The sequence below is a fragment of the Leguminivora glycinivorella genome, chromosome 2 (assembly GCF_023078275.1).
Source record: "Leguminivora glycinivorella isolate SPB_JAAS2020 chromosome 2, LegGlyc_1.1, whole genome shotgun sequence".
In the NCBI taxonomy this organism is placed as follows: domain Eukaryota; kingdom Metazoa; phylum Arthropoda; class Insecta; order Lepidoptera; family Tortricidae; genus Leguminivora; species Leguminivora glycinivorella.
This window is the reverse complement of record NC_062972.1, coordinates 11982511-12004252: the sequence shown is the minus strand read 5'-3', so window position 1 is coordinate 12004252 and position 21742 is coordinate 11982511. Positions and strand designations below refer to the sequence as shown.

The 21742-nt window shown below is 35.9% G+C and overlaps 1 protein-coding gene across 1 annotated transcript in view; it reads right to left on the bottom strand.

Annotated features, from left to right (window-relative positions):
- Positions 1–961: 961 nt before the first annotated feature.
- The window catches only part of LOC125242129 (lachesin-like), an 87297-nt gene continuing 66516 nt past the window's right edge, over positions 962–21742 (bottom strand). The window contains exons 5-9 of the mRNA XM_048150838.1: positions 15442–15631; positions 9940–10071; positions 9297–9425; positions 7241–7411; positions 962–3940 (exon numbers count right to left, since the gene is read on the bottom strand). Coding sequence (XP_048006795.1) covers positions 3600–3940; positions 7241–7411; positions 9297–9425; positions 9940–10071; positions 15442–15631 — 963 coding nt within the window. The 3' untranslated portion in view covers positions 962–3599. The remainder of the gene's footprint in view (positions 3941–7240; positions 7412–9296; positions 9426–9939; positions 10072–15441; positions 15632–21742) is intronic.

Here is a 21742-nt window from a genome sequence, read left to right as displayed (position 1 = left end):
AAACTGTCCATGATTACCCGTTATGTACTTACTCACCTGCATTTACGATAGTGTGTTGCATTGTGTGAAAACTTTTATGACTTACATCGTCTGTACGGTCACAGTATAATGAAGAGTACTATCATACAGTACGGCCACTCCCGCTCCCCGCTGAAAGTGCCGCCCACCCCCTCTCGGTTACCTCACAGTTACTGCCTGTCAAAAACGCGACCAGTCGACTTGTCATATCTCACTCAATACAATCATGGTGCACGTACGTTCACCTGTACGAGCTTGGACTGTGTGCTAGGAACGCGCCTTTTTCATATAAATGATCGCCAGTGTCCGAGATGTGGTACGATCTCAAGCGAAGACCGGGGGATGCTTGACAGTCCTTAGGAACAGTAAAACTAAAGAATTTGTAGCTGAATCATCATGGGGTACGATAAACCTCACAGACTTCGTTGATCAGTGTAAAAAGTGCATACTTAAGCCGACAAGAAGACGACATGCTTGCCGGACACCCATATATACCTACGCGATATCTGATCGTTAGAGAAACATGGTGGAGAAGGATCTGTGTGAACTCCAGGTCAACAATTGGCGAGGAGCTCAGTAGGCCTAGCACATGATTGCCGCGAGAGTATGTCACCGCGAGATAGATCACACGCCTTCTTCTAACTGTATTAATGACATAAGGACGGGTAGTCTATCTCGCGACGACATACTCTCGCGGCAATCATGAGCTAACCCTGAAGAACCGTGAAAAATGTCGCTGTCTTGTATCTCAGACCAAGTCTCATTTTGGGGCAATGAGCCAACGGAGTAAGTAGTATGCCAACCTACTTTTCTCATATATATTTAAAGTTCCTGCACATTTCAAGTTGTAGCCATTACTTGGGTGTTAGTTTATAAATAGCTCGGTTTTTATTTTGAAATGATTAATGAACACTCGTCGATTAGGAATATTTTTATTTTAAAATGTCATAAAATGATATCAACATCTTAAAGTTAACACTGATAAATAGATTCGCATTCATAATGTCATTGGTTTAACATGATATTTGTATATTAATTACGAATACAATAATGATTGTCAAACTTTATTGTCATTAAAATTAAATGGTATTTTTGTCATTACGACTACTTTATAAGCGAAACATATTTTATTGTTTATTATTAGAGCGTATTGTATTGAATAAAATGTATAGTAAATTATCAATGTCAAAGTTGTTTGATTCATCAATATCATCATATAATATTTTGCAAGATATGCATTTGATATCAAGTCAGATGAGATAAGTAAGTCCTAAGTAGATAGTTTTTTACAATGAGTATATATTTTCCACATTCCACGAGACAGTTGACGATGTTGCATTAATGAAAATTAACGCCAAGAATATAATTGGAGCTAACGTTTTAGACAGCAGTATAACCGTTGCAACGTTGTATTGCAGCCGCTGTCTCTATTTTCCCACGACTAACAGTGCGATTATAACTTCAATATACGTCAAATATTAGCTCTCTTAGATACGCTATGGATCGGACGTGCCTTCGTCAAAAATTACCTTGTTTCAAACAACTAGTCACTTTTGACTCAGAAATGTCCAACTCCAATTGTATCTAGATCTAATAAATATTTGCCTATATTAAACCATACTTGACCGATGTGCAACGTTACATGACATTATTTTCAGTCCATCATCAGTATCATCACTTATTCTGATCAAGGATATTCACAGATACAGCAGCGACATTATGACGGCACGGCACGAGTAAGGTAATGTAATGAACACAGCATTACGGTTTTGTTGTATTGGACATATAGGGCGGTTCAAACCTTTGCATTAATAAAATAATCTTACGAATTGGTCGTTACAATTTCATAATTGAAATGAAATAAATAAATAAATGGCAAATGCTGCAGGGCTATTATGCTTTCAATTTTATCAGATTATTTGCTTTATCCACGAAGAAAAGTGATAAAATTGCAAGCATACGCATAGGATACGCCGGCTGGAGTGTACAAACTTTGGATAATGTCACTAAAATCTTTTCTAAACGAAAAGTCTAAACTCGAAATTTACAAAAGTTTGCTACATACATATATCATTATTGATTTTTAAGATTTGGACTGCCCTGTAGTGAAGTTTAAGTAATGAAACTTTTTACATATTTCAATGACGAAAGCATCAGACAATAAGTCAGACAAATACAGCATTTTACTAAATGCTTAAAAATAATCCGTCTTCGACACGGTAACTTTTTTTTTTTAATTATTGTTGGTATAAAAAAAATCAAATGGTCAGTAGTTACCGTAGTTATTAGTAGTATAAAAATTCTTGAAAGTTTTAATACGTTAAATCTTTTTTAATTCATGATTCGATGTATCCAAAATGATATCTCTGTATTAAACAAAACACCGTCGAGGCGTCTTTATAATAATAACTACGCGAATGCAATATAATAACATATTTTCTATTGGTAGTAAATATCGACGTTATGCTTATTTAGCTTTCCCTTATCAAAAGTGCATGTACACGCACGCCTTCTATTTCTACAATAAATTCATCCTCATTAATTATTTCTACATAATATAAGAAGTCCAAAAGGAACTCCTCTTTCTACGATTATTAAACTTAGGTGTATAAATTTAAATGAGCCGAATTTATATTTTAAATACACTATCCGGAAGACATAAATTTATTATAAGATTACTTTCAGATATTTTAGATAGGTAGTCGTTAATATTTCTTAAAGAATAACACAAATCTTATGAATTCTATTATTATCTAAACAAAAATATCTTTAATAAAATTTGGTAACTAATATAATTTCTATAGAACTTTAATGTCCACGTTTAGTACATGGTAGAACCAAACCGTGGATACTTTTTATCATATGGTATTAATGCGTATACCTATTAATAAATATTGTACATATTCTACATCATATTACAAAAAATACTCGAAGTGGTTCGATATCGATCCGTTAATCCATTCACGAATAGCTCAACCCAAAAATCGACTACATACATTATAGAGTAGTTACTACATTATGACTATACAATACATGCATTTATACGTTCGTTTAAACAACTTGGTCTCTATACATTCTTATTCTACAGCTATTGTCTTTATTCATAATCGTATTGTCATAATTATTATGAAAATAGCGCTAAACATTATCATATTAACGGTTAACTTATTACAACGAGTAATATAACATTCAGCACTTGTAGTCTAAAATAAGATTTTTAAAACTTCAGATTTATATTGTCGAGTTACGAAATTATCACTTTCTATATTAAAAACATTAACTACTACTCAAAATAAAATGTCAAACGTGTATAAAAACTGACGTTTGACTGATATGGTGTCTTAAATGATACATTATAACTGCGAACATCATCATCATTAATTGAATGTTCAGGAGATAGCAATTATGGTGGAACAAAAATTCGACCTCTCATTATTTATTGTCTTCATTTCCAGTCAAGGCATTCAACATTAAGCCTGACCGATAACGTCTAAACAACGATTTTAATGGGCAACCATTCTAACAACTTCAAAATATGTAATACAAAATTCAACAGCCATATTTTATCACTAAGGTAAAATTTATACAAATAGTTTGATAAGTAGGGCTAACGCGAGCGAGGGCTTCAGTCGCGTGGTGCGTCCATTGTAGAGTACGTATGGAGGGCCGGAGGGGCGAGCTTTCTTCCTGTCTGTCCGCTGCGCGTGTTCGTTGTGCGAGTTGTTGGGCGGGGCGAACGCGCTGTAAGTGTTGATGGCGTTGCCGAGGTCGGCGTGACGCAGGTCGTCGACGATGACGTTCTGGTTCTTGTGGTGGCGCTTGGGCGGCCGCGTCGTCGTGCTCGTGGTTGTCGTCGGCGCGGGCGTTGTCGTTGTCGTCGTCGTTGTTGTCGTAGTTGTTGTGGTTGTGCGCTGCGGCGTTTCTGTTGAAAATAAAAAATATGTGTTTAATGTTGGTTTATAAAATGTTAGGATTAAAATAACAGTCATAAATAAAGGTCATAACTGCAATAATTGTACAAAGTATGTTGTTGTTTCAAATAAATAATTTTCATTTCATTTCATTTCATTTCAAAATGTTATATGTGGCTAAGAAAATAATTTCGATTTATGAGGTCGAAATAAAACGCCAAAAACATTTGCAACATTAGCACGGAAACTTAGTACCTACATTAAAATTTAAATATTGTTTGTCAATGGCCTCCTAACTCCTCATGGTCATCTATACAGTAAAGGACAAACCCTTAAATATATATCTTAACAGCAAGCGGTATCTGTATAAGTATAGTACCGTTATGCAACCCTCATCGAAATTGAAAAAAGTATGAGAAAAATAAATATCTGTCGAGAGTTCGCAGACATTCGGGCACCACTGTCACTCCGATGTTAGTCCAATGGCTGAGTTTCAGAATTTGATTTATACAGCTGATACCAAATTCACAGTGATTCACTATTATCTGGCAGACACTTTTTACTCATATATTTGATTCGTAGAAGTTCTCGGTAGAAGTCAAGTTTGGCAGAAACACCTTACGCAGAATATGTTTTGGCACAAATCATTTCGCAGATTTTTGTAATACCGAATCGTCTGTTGTCATAATGTTGATGAGCATAATAGTCTTCTAGTCGTACAATACATTTGCACATAATACTTGTGCATAATATTTAGGCGGCATAAAGTTGCAATTTGCTATCTGATAGCGAGTTGGATGTGTTGGGGATGAAAGATACCTAACACTCCTCCTCGCTTCGCTCGTCGTCGTACCTAACGGAGGCTCTGGGGCAGTTTTTCTTTATTAATAGCGATTAATAATTCTGCTAATGTAATATTATGCTATAAGATTATTATAGAACATACAATTATGCTAAATCAAAGTCGACCAAAGTAATGTTCTGTAAAACAATATTCTGCCAAATGTGTCTTATGCGTGGTAGTAATAATGCCAATTAAGTTTTTTGCAAAATTACCATTCGACCGAAAGTGTTTCTGCGAAACATGTTATGCGAAGTGTGTTTCGGACTAAAATTATTCTGCCAGATGAGGGTAACCCATTCACAGTACTTACTGAGGTGCACTGAATTAATATAAACGTATTAAACGTATTTTGACGGGATTTAACTTTAAAATCAAACGTCGGATTACATTGCAATTGCACATAGTCGTTCGTGGTTAAACTAAGCAACATTATTAGTTCACTCTGTATTGTTCTCTCATTTGGCTACGCTACGGTCGTAGCGCTCAAATGTGCTACGGGTAGGGTATGCAAAAACCGGTTAAGTTAAAAAACCGGTTAATAACCGAGACTTTTCCTTCAAAACCGGTTAACCGGTTATTAACCGGTTTTGAGGATTTTTAGTAAATGGCCGTATTACGCAATAATTACCATTACCTTTAAGAATTCTGATGTTGATGATATCGTAGCAGGTATTACTTGCACGATGAAGATCATTTTTATCCAGTTTTTGGAAATTTGGTAAATGCGGAAATTGCTAAAAACGGCTTGTGTGGTTTGAATGTGATTCGTCGCGAAGGTCTATAACTCCCAGAGCCCCTAGTAATACAAGCAATTGATGTAAGAAAACCAAGATCTCTATTTTACCTTTCTTTTAAAAAAATATAGTTTGAAATATACGGTAGACTCCGGTTACAACGACGCTCAAGGGACCGCTGATATTACGTCGTACTAACCGGATGTCGTACAAAACAAATTTCATTTCTTTTAATTAAAAGTAATATCTACATTTCTATTACTAAAACATACCAATCAATAGGTTTATTTACAGGGTATTATTATCATCATAGTATTAATACCTTATTTTATTGTGACTTGTTTAGTTAGAAAAGTCCTTTTTAATTAGTATGCGTGCTTGCTCATCATTTGTAAGTAAAGCTAGTTTATACGCAATCGATGTATTTTTCGATTGCGTATAAACTAGCCTTACTTACAAATTGGGTTCTATTTAGCTTATAAGATTAGACCCGAGGCGAACAAATTGTTAAAATTTCAAAAGCAATACTCCAAAAAGTTACGTGGCCACAATGTAATCTTGCTACTTGTTGTAGGCAAGACAGGGGGCCGTAAAACTAAAAACGTTGTCGCTCGTCGTTGCAACCGGACTTGACGGACGGATTCTGTGTAAAATTTGTCGTAAAAAGCGGCTGGTCGTTAAAATCGGAGTCGTAATAAACGGATGTACTTTCATACTATCACATACGAAAACCAGATAAATACCTGTGCTTATGTCGTTGTAAGAGGTTGGACGTTAGGTCTATGCGGAGTCGTAATATACTAACCGGACTCTATTGTATTGTATAAAATGTATAATTGAGTAGACTCGGGACTAATTTTTAAAATAAAATCATTACAGATAATAATGTTGTCAATGAAAAGTAATGAATAAATCTTTATTATTACAAAACATTAAATAATTACGTATTTTTGAACCTTTTAATGCCTAATTTTCCAAATTTTGAGAAATAAATACAGTTTCGGTTATTAACCGGTTAGAGACTATAAAAACCGGTTTTTAACAGAGGCCAAAAAGTCTCGGTTAACCGGTTTTTCGGTTAGCCGGTTAACCGGTTTGCACACCCTAGCTACGGGCTCTACAAGCTACGCCGTAGCATATTGACGTCCGCGTGTAATCAAAACCCTTCCCATAATTTTGACAATCTCGGACGCAAGCTCTAAATAGACAAAAAAAAAAGACTGTACAGAGTACAATTGTACATACATAGGTTTAATTTCATGTTTTTGGTAAGATTTTCATAAGGGACCAGGACCGACAACCAACTTGAAGAATATTTCACAGAATTATTCTTAAATACCATCAGACCGAAAAGCATATTATCAAATAAGTTGCCCACATGGTAATGAGAGTGCCAAAAACTAATGTCAACAGGAAAAATTGTAAAACTCAATCATTTTATTTTTTAATTACACTGCAAAAGTCAAAACACCACATCATATTATTAATATTAGGTATTTCAATTGGACAAAATAATGATTGAGTAACTATACCACACTAGTAATTGACTGATAGAATTTAATATTAAAAAGAATAATAGTCGTTCCAATCAATTTTTTTTTTTTCATTTTGTTTTGATACGACCTTGAATAATTACTTCGTAATTGCGAAGGATATGCGTAACTAGGGAACTTTTACTGCATATAGTGTGCAATAATTAGTGTCAAAGACTAACGCTTGTTGTCGTAACTTACCTTTGAGAGTGATGACGCCCTCAGCGCGGCCCAGCGCGTTCGCCGCTGCGCACGAGTATTCGCCGAAGTCGCCCTTCTTGAGCCGCGTCACGGTCAGGTTCATACGCAGCGCGTATTCGCTTATCACCTCCTCCGATATCATGTACTTCGAACTGTTCATTAGCTTGCCACCTATAAACAAAAGATGATGGGTTTTGAATAAGGTTTAATAGATTAGATACACTCAAACGTGCTGTCAAAAGTTGTATTGATACGCGCGTCTTATACGCAATATATATAAGTATGGAATCGGCCGCAAGAACCCAACAGACGGCAAGGTATACGAAATTCTGTAGGTAACTTATAAACAGTAGGTATGAAACAAGGCGCCAAAAGTAGTACTGGCACTTATCTAAGGGCACACTAAAAAACTTTTTTTAATAAAAAATAAAAATGCTGACTGTACCTTATACCACAGAATATATAATAGTACAAGTACAGAAGGCCCACTGCTTTGATGTTCACGAAATGCCGCCTTTCTAAATGCCTACAAAATTTTAACAAAGAAACAAGCCGCACGTGCGCCGCGACCGGCTATAGGGTTGCCCATGGATTAAAACGAATTACTTGGAAAAAATGTTATACTATTATATTGAAATCTTGGTTACTTTCTAGGTATAAATACAGTTTTATATATTTTTGTTTAAGCTCTAACATCACAAGCCTTATTCAACTTTTCCGTGGGACTTAATCAATAGTAGATCTGTGTACAGGTCGATTCACGAAAGCTGGCACGAATGAAATGAACGAAACTTTGATTGTGTGAGTGACACCTGTATTGGTATACAGTCGTAACTGTCAAGAGCCACCATTTTATTGGTTAATCTGTCACACTCATGCATATTTTCATTCAAACATTCGTTCCATTCGTGCCAGCTCTTGTGAATTAAGCTATAAGAATGTCCTATGGTATTTATTTTATTCATGATGTCTATTCAACTAAGCATCATTAGACATTCCACACGCGGACATCGCATATGAACCTTAAAAAAATCTCGCGACGTAAAGTAACAATAGAAAATGCGAACGTGCGTTCCGTGAGAATGCGCGCCACCCCTGAGTAGGCCGCGAACTCGCGGCCGCCAGCATGTACTTGTAGCGCGGCGATAGAATCGCGGAGTGAGCCGCCCCTGCTTATACTTGCAAATTCTTTCGAAAAGTACGTATTATCTTAAAAACCTAGAAATCTCCACAGTATTTTAACTTTATGGCGCAACAAGAAGCATTAAAACGTATAAACTTTGCGAACATCCCAGCAGCAAACATTCGAAAGATACTTGTTTGAATAAAGTTTCGTGCTTCGATGTAGAAAGCAAGCAACCAGTTTCCCTACATGTTTACTAAAGTATTCCATGTGAGTAAATATATTATTCAAACTGGATTTATGTTGTATTACTTACCAAAGTATATTGTTTTATATTTTAAGGGCATGTCCAATCATTTATTTAACATTTAGGTTGGATATGATATTTATGTAATGACATTTCTAACTCGACAAAAATATTTTACTTTAACCGTCCATTGTTTCAAATACAAATCAATTTTGGCTATCGATAATAGACTTGTATAGAATGGGATTCGTGTGTGATTTGAATATCTGTCAATTCCAAGCAAACATTTTCACACTGTCGCTTTTCATAAGGCTGCAATGACAGTTTATTCGCATAAAATATAAAAGGACGCAAACTCGTTTTATGTTTAGCGGCTAAACTTCGACAGTCACGTGTAAAAGCACCATCTTCCTCTTCCACAAACGCCTGTGTTTTGGCATTGGGATTGTCTTTTCTGACTTGTATAGCTTGACAAAAAAGATAAAAAATTAAAAGTGGCAACATTTTAGCGTCATTATTCACACGTATTGATTTGAAAGGGACGACACTACAATGTTACCACTGTTTAATATCTACGTACTCTTTTTCAGACTGTAAAACATTTAGGCTGCGGCTAATCATATAAGCCAGTAGATTAAGACAGTAGCTGCGTTTACTAAACAGAAGTTAATTAAACAATTTCTTACCGATAGGTGATTTGTCCCGCTGCCAAGTGTTGAGCGACTTGGGCGAGGCCTCCACGAGGCACTGCAGCGTCACTTGTTTGTCGGCGGCCCGCATCACCACTGGATGCTCCACTTCCAAGCTCGGCTTGACTAGCAATAGGAAAGGAAATGTAATGATACCAATGACCAATAAAGTTTCAACATTCTTAAATACAAGTTTTATATTTAATTAAAAAATATAAATGTGAAAAAGAGATATCAAAGTAGTACTTGAATCCAATAGCCTTCGAATACGTGTAGTCAACAAATTGTACGCTGTGTTACGCTTTTCAACTTTTGACGATCACGTTTATTGATGACTTTCGTATTACCTGTGTTAATTGGCGAGTCATAGAATTAACGCTTCCATCAAAATTTTATATTATCACTAGAATTACCGCGTAGAAAATGTTTCTTGCCATAACTTCAATATACAGTAGGTACGTGTGCAAGATATTGATAGTCCCTCAAAAATAGTTGTTATATTTCCGTGGTAAAATACTTTTATGGTGCTTTTGAATATAAAAATGCAGTACCACCGGTTTGATTGATGATTGAAAAAAAATATTTCTTTGAATAAACCTAGTCAACAAGAATTCGTAAATTTTAGTTATTAGGTACTTACAATGCACAGAGACCTCGTAGCGGCGGCTCTTCGTGGGCGGGACGGAGTTGGCCGCGATGCAGAGGTACGTGCCGATGTCGCTGCGCTGCAGCCCCTTTAGCGACAGCGTCGACCCCTTGAAGACGTCCGTCACTGCACACAATACATACAAACTTAGACCAGGCTCTGTAACCAAGAGTGACAACAGCAACGATGCACAACTGGCTGGCGCGAACACGGAAAAGGGTTCACTATTGTCTTGCCGAAACTTTTTTCTCATATATTTGATTTGTATAGAAGACTTGGCAGAAGACACGTTTGGCAGAAACACCTTACGCAGAATATGCTTTGGCATAAATCATTTCGCAGATTTTTATAATACCGAATCGTACGTTGGCATAATGTTGATGAGCATAATAGTCTTCTAGTCGAATAGTACTTTCGCAGATAATATTTGTGCATAATATTTAGGCGGCATAAAGTTGCAATTTGCTTTTTGATAGCGAGTCAGATGTGTTGGGGATTCAAGATACCTAACACTCCTCCTCGCTTCGCTCGTCGTCATACCTAACGGGGCCTCTGGGGCTGTATTTTCTTTTCGATAGCGTGTCATAATTCTGCTGTTGTAATAGTATGCTATAAGAGTATTATGGTACATAAAATTATGCTAAATCAAAGTCGACCAAAGTAATGTTCTGTAAAACAATATTCTACCAAATGTGTCGTATCGTATGCCTGGTAGTAATAATGCCAACTAAGTTTTCTGCGAAAATACCATTCGACCGAAAGTGTTTCTGCGAAACATGTTATGCGAAGTGTGTTTCTGACCAAAATTATTCTGCCAGATGAGGGTAACCCACGGAAGAGCGATAGAGCATCAACGACTGGAATCACCAAATATTAAAATCGGAACGTGTACGTACGGAGCGGACCGCGACATGCAGTCGTCATTTGTCGTCAATCGTATTAGCGAACCTTGACTGTTTGGTGCACCCTCACTCTGACTCTTTGATTAGATGTAACGCTGGCAGCTCGCGAGTGCACGACCTCATAATACTGCCTGACTTTAAGACTTCTTTAGCCTATTAGTGATCGCGACTCCAAAGACTCATTTCTTAGACTTCCTAGAAAATCTCATTCTGCGTTGGAATGCCAGCACGAAAAATACCGAATACAAGTATTCTCATTTCGTTCCAACCTTTCAACAAAACACATACCTAGTGCGCGAGCACTTAGATTGCAAGACGTAAGAATGCACGCCGCGCAAACGGAAAGCGGTAAAATGGTACATATCAGGAATTACCATCAGCTAGATATATGTTTCCAATATAGTGTGTGTTCAACTCAACATCGATAAAGATACGAAGTATAAATACAGAAATATCTTAATCTTTATCGTCGTGCTTAGAGTTAATCATTATATACTCCATCGCCAACAATACGCTTACCAGTTCACCATTTAATATTAGCTGTCAAATTAAATTAAATGGAAATAATTTATAACTTTATTACTTAAGTCTTACGACCCCCCTAAATCTTGAACGTAAACATAAAATACTGCGACTACGTAACGCGTATCAAAGCGCCCATTGTATGAAATTGTGTTTTATTAAGGGGTTATAAAGTCGGGCTGCGACATGTCGTTGGCAACTTGTTACTCGAGCCGGCAGCGATTTGCCAAATTACGGCTTATACTGCGCAAACTAATTGTTTTCCGATTGTATCGGAGCGGAGTTTTCTGCGTTTAAACACATTTGAAGTTGGCTTGGCCGGCGCGGCGCGGGCAGACGACAAAGGCAACCTTTTGAACAAGCCAGCGACCTAATGAACTGTGCCTGTAACTGGCGGCTGATTGAAAGAATCGGTAGAAAGACAATAAGTAGCAAATGATACAAGATACGTAATTCGTCTACATGTTTGTTATTAGTTTGAATTGAACCTAGAAAAGCCAAGATTTTACAATTATTTTATTTTAGGTGGTGCAATACAGTCCGAGAAACAAATTATCACAGACACACACATGCTCGTTATTAATAAAACAATATGAAGCATCTAAAACATACGTAGCTAGTGACATAGGGGCGTACACCATAAACCTCTTAAATATATTTATCAGCGAGTAAGTACTTAGATAACTAAAATAAACTAGCGCCCTCCCCGAAACTGTCTTAAGATTTGAGTAACGGGTTTAATAATCTACTTGTTACGTTTTATAACTCGGCCGTGCTTTAATTAAGTCGACTTCAGCCTTCAGCGCGTGGTCTCGCCAGAAGCGAATACAAGTAATTAACTAATCCTACTAGCTATAACTATAACTACACGGCACTAATTATTAACATGTGTGTGCAAAATGTTTTTGACTCGAAAAAATTAACATTATAGGACATTCTTCCATAAGTTGACACAAACAAATTTTAATATAAATTGTAATTAATGATTGGTTTCATAGAAAACATTCATGAGCCAGAATCACACAAATAAATACCCTTACTGGAATTGAACCCAAGACATCAGGCAGGGTTATTAAACAATTAGCCCGGACGTCCGCAATGATCCATACTAATATTATAAATGGGAAAGTGTGTGTGTCTGTTTGTTTGTCCGTCTTTCACGGCAAAACGGAGCGACGAATTGACGTGATTTTTAAGTGGAGACAGTTGAAGGGACGGAGAGTGACATAGGCTACTTTTGTCTCTTTCTAATAAATGTAATAATGAATTTTTTGTCAAATTTAAAATTTAAATACTCCATGGCATCGAAACATAAACCACACCCGTACCAGATTCATTGATTTCTGATTGTTATCCAAACATCATTTAAAAACTATAGATAACATCTATATCTATAGTAGTACTGTATTACGAAAAAGTTTGTTTTCAGACATTTTGCGCGTAGCACATAGCCTGAGCGCATTTTTGAAAATGTCAACAAATTTAGCCGACCTGTATCATAGCAATACGGATATATTTTTTTTTAACTTTTCGTATAGCTGCCATGATTACCAAAAACCTGTTTTCAGATACTTTAAGTGTAGCATATACTAGGTATTTACTTACTTACTTGTAATCCATTATTAAATGACAAGATACTTAATAAAAGCGCTACAAGAAACAAAACAAGAACTTAGCAAAAGCTTCCGTAATACAGCTTTAGAACAAAAGAAATGAGAGTACTAAAGAAAAGAAAGAAAAACAATAACAGCGTCGGTTTAACCAAATCGCCAATATTTACTCAGCAGAGCGTGTATAACATGTCCAATTAATACAAGGTACAGCCTCCACCACTCTGTTAACTATTACAACCGCCCTCTGTTTACCGAGCCCTGGCTGTCTTTTGTTTACGCTTAATGGCTTAAATAAAACGGGTCAAATTCGCAATACTACCCTCTACAAAAGGTATTAAATACCCTCAAACGCCTGCCTATTCTGCACCTAGCGCTTGCTAATTTTAGAGTATAAATCACACTGGAAGATTATGCTCGATTAAAAGGACAACGGCGTGTGTATGTGTTGAAATGAGTAGTCCTATAATTGCTTTAAACTCTGTCTTTTCACCTCCACGCGGGATCGTGAGGGTGTATCATTATAATTATAAAGATAACAACCTTTTGTCAAGGCAACTCTAACTAATCCGTTCATTTAATTTCCTGGCGGGGACCCGAATTGCAACATTATTTTGTTTAAGTAGTAATTGAATTCTTTGAACAATGTTTTTCCACGGAAATTAATTTTATCACGAAGACGACCTCGAGTGCCACTTTTGAAATGCGTTAAAAGGTTGGAGAATTAAAAAAAATAAGTAGACAAAAGAAAATAAATGCGGTTTACGAAATTTGCGGTTGTTCATGGCTGCTTTGGGTTTAGGTAGTCACAAATCATATGTAAGTTATAAGTAGGTACGTATATTTTGCATGTAATTGTTTCCAATAGCTGAGAGCGATATCTTAATAAATCCCATAAAACTCCAATGTTTTAACCATGGCGGCACCTGCGCCCGCTCGAGGCGGGCTTTGAATGCAAAATAAGTCTTGTTTCTTTTTTACCACTTAGTTGGATCTCGCCGATGCGAATAAAATTCAAAGGAAAATTGACGTTTTATGTCTTTCTTTCTTTTATATGCTTTTAAGGCGGACGTCGATTATTGTTATTGTCATTAATTTGAAGCAGGTGTTCTGTCTACTGTAAGCGTGTGGTGCATTAATCACTCCAATGGCTGGAGCATTATTCTATATCGAGGTATTCTGAAACTGAGAGATAACGAGGAAGAAATTCCTACTTCAATAAATTATGTAATCTAAACTTTTTACGGTTAGCCTTCGGTTTTAAATATGATCGAGGGTTGGGGCCGGTGCTTCCAGCGCTTAATTTTCTATGACAGGTGATCGGTGATCACGTGATTTTTTCCATGCAGAACAAAGTTCCAAAAGCTCCGACCCGGACCCGTTCCAGTCTAAAGAGAGCCATCCTTTATTCACACTGCATGTTTCTACAAATAAAAACATACTAAGAACAAATTAAATTATTTTCTATGAAAATAAATAAATTAAATTATTTTCTATGAAAATAATTTAATTTGTTCTTAGAGTATGAATGGCAGCGCCATCTCTCTTCGCTAGCTTGTAATCACCTGAGTTGATTCAGCTAGGAGGTCGAACCACACTGTTCTACCTCAGAGATGGCAGAGGGCGCCACGAGCCTTCGGGAATGTCATATACTTGGAAATTTCGACCCTTGCCTTCGTGCACCGATGGCCGAGTGGTTCAGGCATTCGCCCGGTAAGCGGAGTACGCTGGTTCGATTCTAGCTCGGAACACTGGAGGCCTTGGTCACTTACAAATATATGTATATGACATTTATTTTAATGTAAATAAAAACATTTTTTTTAATTTAACTTGAAGACTCTAGAACAATTTCGCTTCTTTCAGATGGCAAATTACATTTTCATGTGGCGCCACGATATGTTACTTATTCCAGCACATTTTACAGAAATACGTGAACGACCGCCGCGTCGGGAGCTTCTCAGTTCTTTAATCGATATTCTATCGAGATCCCATCAAATTATATGTATTCAGTGTTCGGTACATTAGCAAGTATTTACTTGCGTAAGAGATGCAGTTTCCATCAATGGATTTTGTTTTTTTTAACACCACGGAGCAAGGCCCGCCTATAATGAACTTGCAACGTTCCCGACTTTTACAGCTTTCAAGTATGTGTTAGTGGAGCGTTAGGATTGAATAATGAGTTACTTTAAACTTTGTAGCAACTGATAATTTAACCACCACGTGACTTCAAAGAAAATGTTGGCCAATAATAGCGTAGGCTTCCCATTGTCGTCTCGAATCAGAATGGTCCGCATCGCTTCTACGATAGGTACCTATGGTGAGCTCGGGCACGCCGGTGGCTGCGCAGTGGAACTTGACCGCGCCGCCCTCGAGCGCGCTCACCTCTAACCCGCCGTCATCCGTGATTTCAGAGAGAATCATCACGTACAAGTGTCCCATCGAAAACAAGTGACAAAGCTTACCTTTGATCTGCTTCCCTTTGTCATCCCGAATGACAATGTTGCGGCCCCCCGCCCGCTTCCACGATATGGTGGGCTCGGGCACGCCCGTAGCCGTGCAGCGGAGCTCCACCGCTCCGCCTTCGAGCGCGCTCGCCTCGGACCCGCCGTCGTCCGTGATCTCAGGGGGAATCACCACGTATAAGTGACCCATCTAAAACAAACGACAGAATAATACTCGCTGAATATACGCTAGGTGGGCCAGCTTACCAGCAAGGCGAGATACTGTCGTGCCCTGGCCCTGCTGGTCAAGTAGGTACATGATAAACTTGACAGCATTTTGTCCGCGACATACGACTTCCTGTAATTTTTTAATGTTTATTAGTTAGACAAGTAAGTAATTATCTAAATAGTCTCTCGTGCAAAATACTGTAGCGCCCATCTTGAGCTATCCCTTCTGGCAACAGAAGCAAGTAAGTTGAGTGACTATAAATAAACCATTTCCTGTTAACCTCTTGTGTTCCATTTTAGTTTTAAGTAGAACGCTATTATATAAATAACGTAAATTTACGGTCCACGAGTAAGTGTTTTCTAATTACTAAATTAATTATAATTCACCTTTATTCTGAAAAAATTAATTTGAAGGGTTACAAATGTAACCCTTAGCATTTTTTTTTACATAAACTTTTTACATTAATTGACAGAAAACGATGTTATCAAAGATTTTTTGACATGTGAATTTTATGAATATTTGGATTGCATAATTTTATTTTAGTTAGCTTTCAACCTACCATTTCCTTTCTATATTATTTCTTGAATACTACAACCAACAACATCTACTTGCAAATATTTCAGCACCCTAAACCATAAACTGGCACTCGCAAACAGCATTTTTATCAACCCGTATATCAGAAGAGTTACGAAGTCGTGATCTCCCGCTGCCTTCATAATACCCAATATAACGTTGATAATGTACCGTAATACCCAGAGTCGGCTCACCTGACTGACCCGACCCTGTTTACGGGTATACTGTAGCCACGTTGTTTTGCTCCTTTCCACATTATTAGGGGTAGGGTAACGCTTTACTACGGTCAGGTTCTTTTATTTGATTCAGTCTCGTATCATGGGAATATTATGGTTTCGTGTTTTGAATTATAGTAGTACAAAAACATGTCCTGTACCGGTTCCTAGGTACACTATGGCGTATAGTAGTGTCTTTGCCTACTTTAAATTTAAACATTACATAATATTAAGAGAGTTAAAGGTGTAAACAATCATATAATATTCAATTACAACGGGAATACCTACTCGTGAAATGAAGCTATTTGTAACGAATTGTATCGCGAAAATTGTTAATTTAAAATACATCACGAACTGAAGCGTTCGCGGGTAACAGATAACTGAGGTTCACTTTTATCAAAAATGTGAAAAACTTCTCCTTACTGTCCTTCACCATAACACATTACTGAACTTATCTTCATATTCGATGATCATACCATGTGTGGTTGGTTATAAGTATTACATAGGTATGTACAATTTCAGGTTTGGCTTCAAAGTGAGCTAAACAAAGCAAGCCTCGAGTATTTTAAAACCTTACTATTAATGGTCCAAGAGCTGGCAGGATTTTGGAGTAGGTCCTTGAGGCAACCTGGAAAGGTGCTCAGATGCTTCTCTGATCATAGCCAACATCAGGTCTGCAAGTCTGGCAGCTGGGGAGCGGGGCTTTATCGAGCTATGAATTTTTAAAGATTTAATTTTTTGAGGCCCAAAAAAGGTGTTTGAGGCAACCTGGAATTATTAAAAAGTGAAAATAGAGTTCCTCAGAAGTCGCATAGTATTTATGCCAGATCATTTGGCCGGGTCCTTCACCGTGCCAGAACGGTACAAAGTGGTAAAAAAAAAATTCCAAAAAAGGTTCTTGAGGCAGTCTGTCATTTTTACCAGTGAAAGATGAGGGTCTAAATAGCCATGGAAAAATAATGCCATGACATGAGGTGGGGTCCGTACCCTGCCATTCGATCTTGAAAGTCAATTTTTTAGTTTTTCGTAAATAACTCGTAAACGGTGGCCCATAGCAAAAAAATATGTTAAACAGAAAATATCTACATAAAATTTCCTACAAGAAAGGTTATGTACGTTTTTTCGATAGGATCAATATATAAATGGATAATTTAGTAAGAAAGTTTTTTTTAATCGATTACATGCTCCGTTTTTCGTCAATACCTCGTAAACGGTGGCCCACAGCAAAAAATTATGTTAAACAGAAAATATCTACATAAAATTTCCTATAAGAAAGGTTATATAACTTTTTTCGCTAGGATCAATTTTTTAGTTGGAAAGTATTTTTAAATAGATATTTGGGCCGTTTTTTGTTGATAACTCAAAAACGGTGGCTCACAGCCAAAAATAATGTTAGACAGAATTAATCTACATAATATTTCCTACAAGAAAGGTTCTATACGTTTTTTCGCTAGAATCAATATTTTAGTTGAAAAGTATTTTTAAATACATTTCATGGACAGTTTTTTGTTAATAACTCGAAATCGGTGGCCCACAGCCAAACATAATGTTATACAGAATTAATCTACATAATATTTCCCACAAGAAACGTTCTATAACATTTTTCGCTAGAATCAATATTTTAGTTGGAAAGTATTTTTAAATAGATTACATGGGCCGTTTTTTGTTAATAACTCGAAATCGGTGGCTCACAGCCAAAACTAATGTTACACAAAATTAATCTACATAATATTTCATACAAGAAGGGTTCTATAACATTTTTCGCTGGAATCAATATTTTAGTTGGAAATTATTTTTAAATAAATTTCATGGGCCGTTTTTTGTTAATAACTCGAAATCGGTGGCTCACAGCCAAAACTAATGTTACACAGAATTAATCTTCATAATATTTCCTACAAGAAAGGTTCTATAATATTTTTCGCTAGGATCAATATTTTAGTTGGGAAGTATTTTTAAATATATTTCATGGGCCGTTTTTTGTAAATACCTCGTAAAAGGTGGCCTACAGCTAAATAAAATGTTCACGAGAAAAAAATCTACATAAGATTTCCTACAAGAAAGGTTCTAAGTATACGTTTTTTCGCTAGAATCAATATTTTAGTTGGAAAGTATTTTAAAATGGGCCGCTTTTTGTTGATAACTCAAAAACGGTGGCTCACAGCAAAAAATAACGATATACAGAATTAATCGTCATAATATTTCCTACAAGAAAGGTTCTATAAGATTTTTCGCTAGGATCAATATTTTAGTTGGAAAATATTTTTAAATAGATTTCGTTAGCCGTTTTTTGTAAATACCTCGTAAACGGTGGCCCACAGCTAAATAAAATGTTCACGAGAATAAAATCTACATAAAATTTCCTTTAAGAAAGGTTCTATACGTTTTTTCGCTAGGATCAATATTTTAGTTGGAAAGTACATATTTTGAAATAGATTACATGGGCCGCTTTTTGTTAATAACATCAAAAACGGTGCCCCATTACCAGAAATAATATTAAACAGAAATAATCTATATAATATTTGCTACAAGAAACGTTATGTAAGATTTTTCGTTAGGATCAATATTTTAGTAGGACAGTATTTTAAATAGATTACACGAGCCGTTTTTTGCAAATAACTCGAAAACGGTGGTCCACAGCTAAATCAATCTTCAACGGGAATAACAAACATAAAATTTGCTACAATAAAAGTTTTTTCGCTAGGATCAATAATATTTAAATAGATTTATTTATTTATTTACACAAAGAAAATTACACAGTATGACAGTATACAAAACTAAAGCACCGTGAATTTTAAATAAACATTACAACAAGTAACACAAAATTAAATATTAAATAAACAGCAAAATCAAAACATGACGCTCGTATAGCCCGGTCTACTGCCACGAACCATATCTGTTTTTTTGATTACATGTTGGAAAAGATGGACTCGCACCACCAAGTAGATGCGATATACTTCGATTTCAAAAAGGCATTCGACTTGGTCGACAATGACGTACTACTGCAGAAATTTGCAGCACTCGGTTTCACCCCAAAGCTCTTGTCGTTTTTTGCTAATTACTTGAAAGATCGTAGCCAATACGTGCAAATCGTCGCTGCGCGTGCAAAATTCGCTATGTGATTTTTAACGATTTTTCGTTTTCAATGCCATTTTAAACCTTATTTCTAGATACATATGCTCCAAAAACAGCGTCGAGCTTATTTCAGTATTACAGGTTTTATCAAAAGTAGCTATGTGATGCCCATACATTGAATGTTCTTCCTATAATCGCTAACTGCAAATAATCACATAACTACATTATCTTCTTATAACAGCAGTTTTGGAATTGCGCCTGCTATGTGAATTATGACACATAGCTATATTTTTGGAAATATTGTATAATAAGATGTGTTAGATGTTTGTGCCCGATTTGTACAATCTCATACATAACGATAATTTAGTACTATTTGTAGAAATCGTGAATGTTTCCAGATCGTGTGTTTTGCGTCACATAGCAGGCTTTTCTTATAAAAATCTTTTAAAACTTGTTTAAATGGTGTATGGTAGCTGGGTTTGTCGTCAAGTATAACCTCTATAAATGAGACAGAGTGTAGTTTCCCTTTTTATTGAGACTATGTCTGAAAGTACTCACTCTGATCGAATAGTTATTTTTTAATATTAGTTAAAAATAAATCATTTCAAATTGATTTTTAAGATTAACTGTCAGAAATTTATAGTGTTTAGTATACTGACAAATTTCGTGTAGGGTTCAGTGTGTGTAAACGTATATTACAAACTATCGAAATAAGATAAATTTATGCTAAGTAACTCAAAAAAATAGCAAGTGATTTATCATTGCCTTGAAGTGGCAAGACATCGTTTTGTATGAAATTTTGTGTGATAAGATCTACCTATCCTTTCTGGAAACATTTTACAATAAATTAATGAAAATGAAATGTTTAATAAATGAAAAAAAGCTGAATTGAGAAATCACATAAAGTTTTGAATGACAAAGATTTTTTATCTTTTTCGGATCAAAAGGGAAAAATGGAACCCTTATACAATTATGTACTTTCTTGTCTATCCGTTTATCTATTTGTCAATATTCTTTATTTCGGAAAAACCCTATACTCAAGTGTACTGTACCGTTCCTTGAAGCTGTAAAAAAACCTTATTTCTAAGTAAATACAACATAGGTTAATTGAGTTGAAAAAAAATCTACACTCTCAAGGAAGTCAAAATTAATAGGGTACTTCCGGTTGACCTAAACTATAAAATTTGGAAAATAAATCGTATTACACCATACATCAGTACATGGTTATTAATATATAGTTGTGAGAAAAAAATAGTAAAATGTACACGTAACCTTCGGTGTTCGAGCCAGACTAGCATTATCCGGTTTTTTCAAGTTAAACATGCATAATGAAAACTTATTCAATGCGTAAATGTTTACATAATACCACATTGAGCAACTTTGTAACTGAAATAACCTCCATTCATAAAAATTAATGGAATAAATATATTATTCTAGTTGTAATATATTGGTAGTAAAGTAATATATTAATTAAATCGAGTTTTTTATTATAGTATTGTGTATTAAGCTTATAGTATTAAATCGTGGTTTTTCTGAAATAATTTATTCGAAAATGAATTGATAAATTACAAATAAACAACAACATAGTTAATTCAAATCATATGATTAAATAACTATGTGACGATAAAGTGCACAAATTGTATTTTGTTCCTTAAGAATAAAATCTAGTTATGTGATTGTAAGACACATACCGATTATTTACGACTCAAATTATAATCGCTATGTAACATATTTATGAAAAAATATTTTTTTAACCTTATAATAACTAAAATATAATTTCAAGTAATTTCTTAATGTATGCAAAAGTGAAAATACTTATGCCATAAAAATATTGATTTGTTTATGTTAAATAATTGCCGAAATAAACAGTTTTTTGTGTCTCCTGTAAAGTAGGTTAAAAACACATAGCGAAATTTGCACGCGCAGCGACGAAATGTCGAACTTCCGGTCTAGAGAATATTATACGCGTTCGGGAGTTAGCCAGGGGAGCAACTTGGGTCCGACACAGTTTCTTATTATGGTAAACGACCTTTGCAGTAGTATTGTTGGGGCGCATTTTCTCCTCTTTGCTGACGATCTCAAGTTAATGTTGCCAATAGATAGTTCCTTGGACTGCGACTTTCTCCAGGTGGATACAGTGTCACGGTGGAGCGCTAAGAACAAGCTGGAGCTTAACGCTAAGAAATGTAAAGCCATCACATTTACTAGGTCAAAAAACCCGATCACAGCGAGC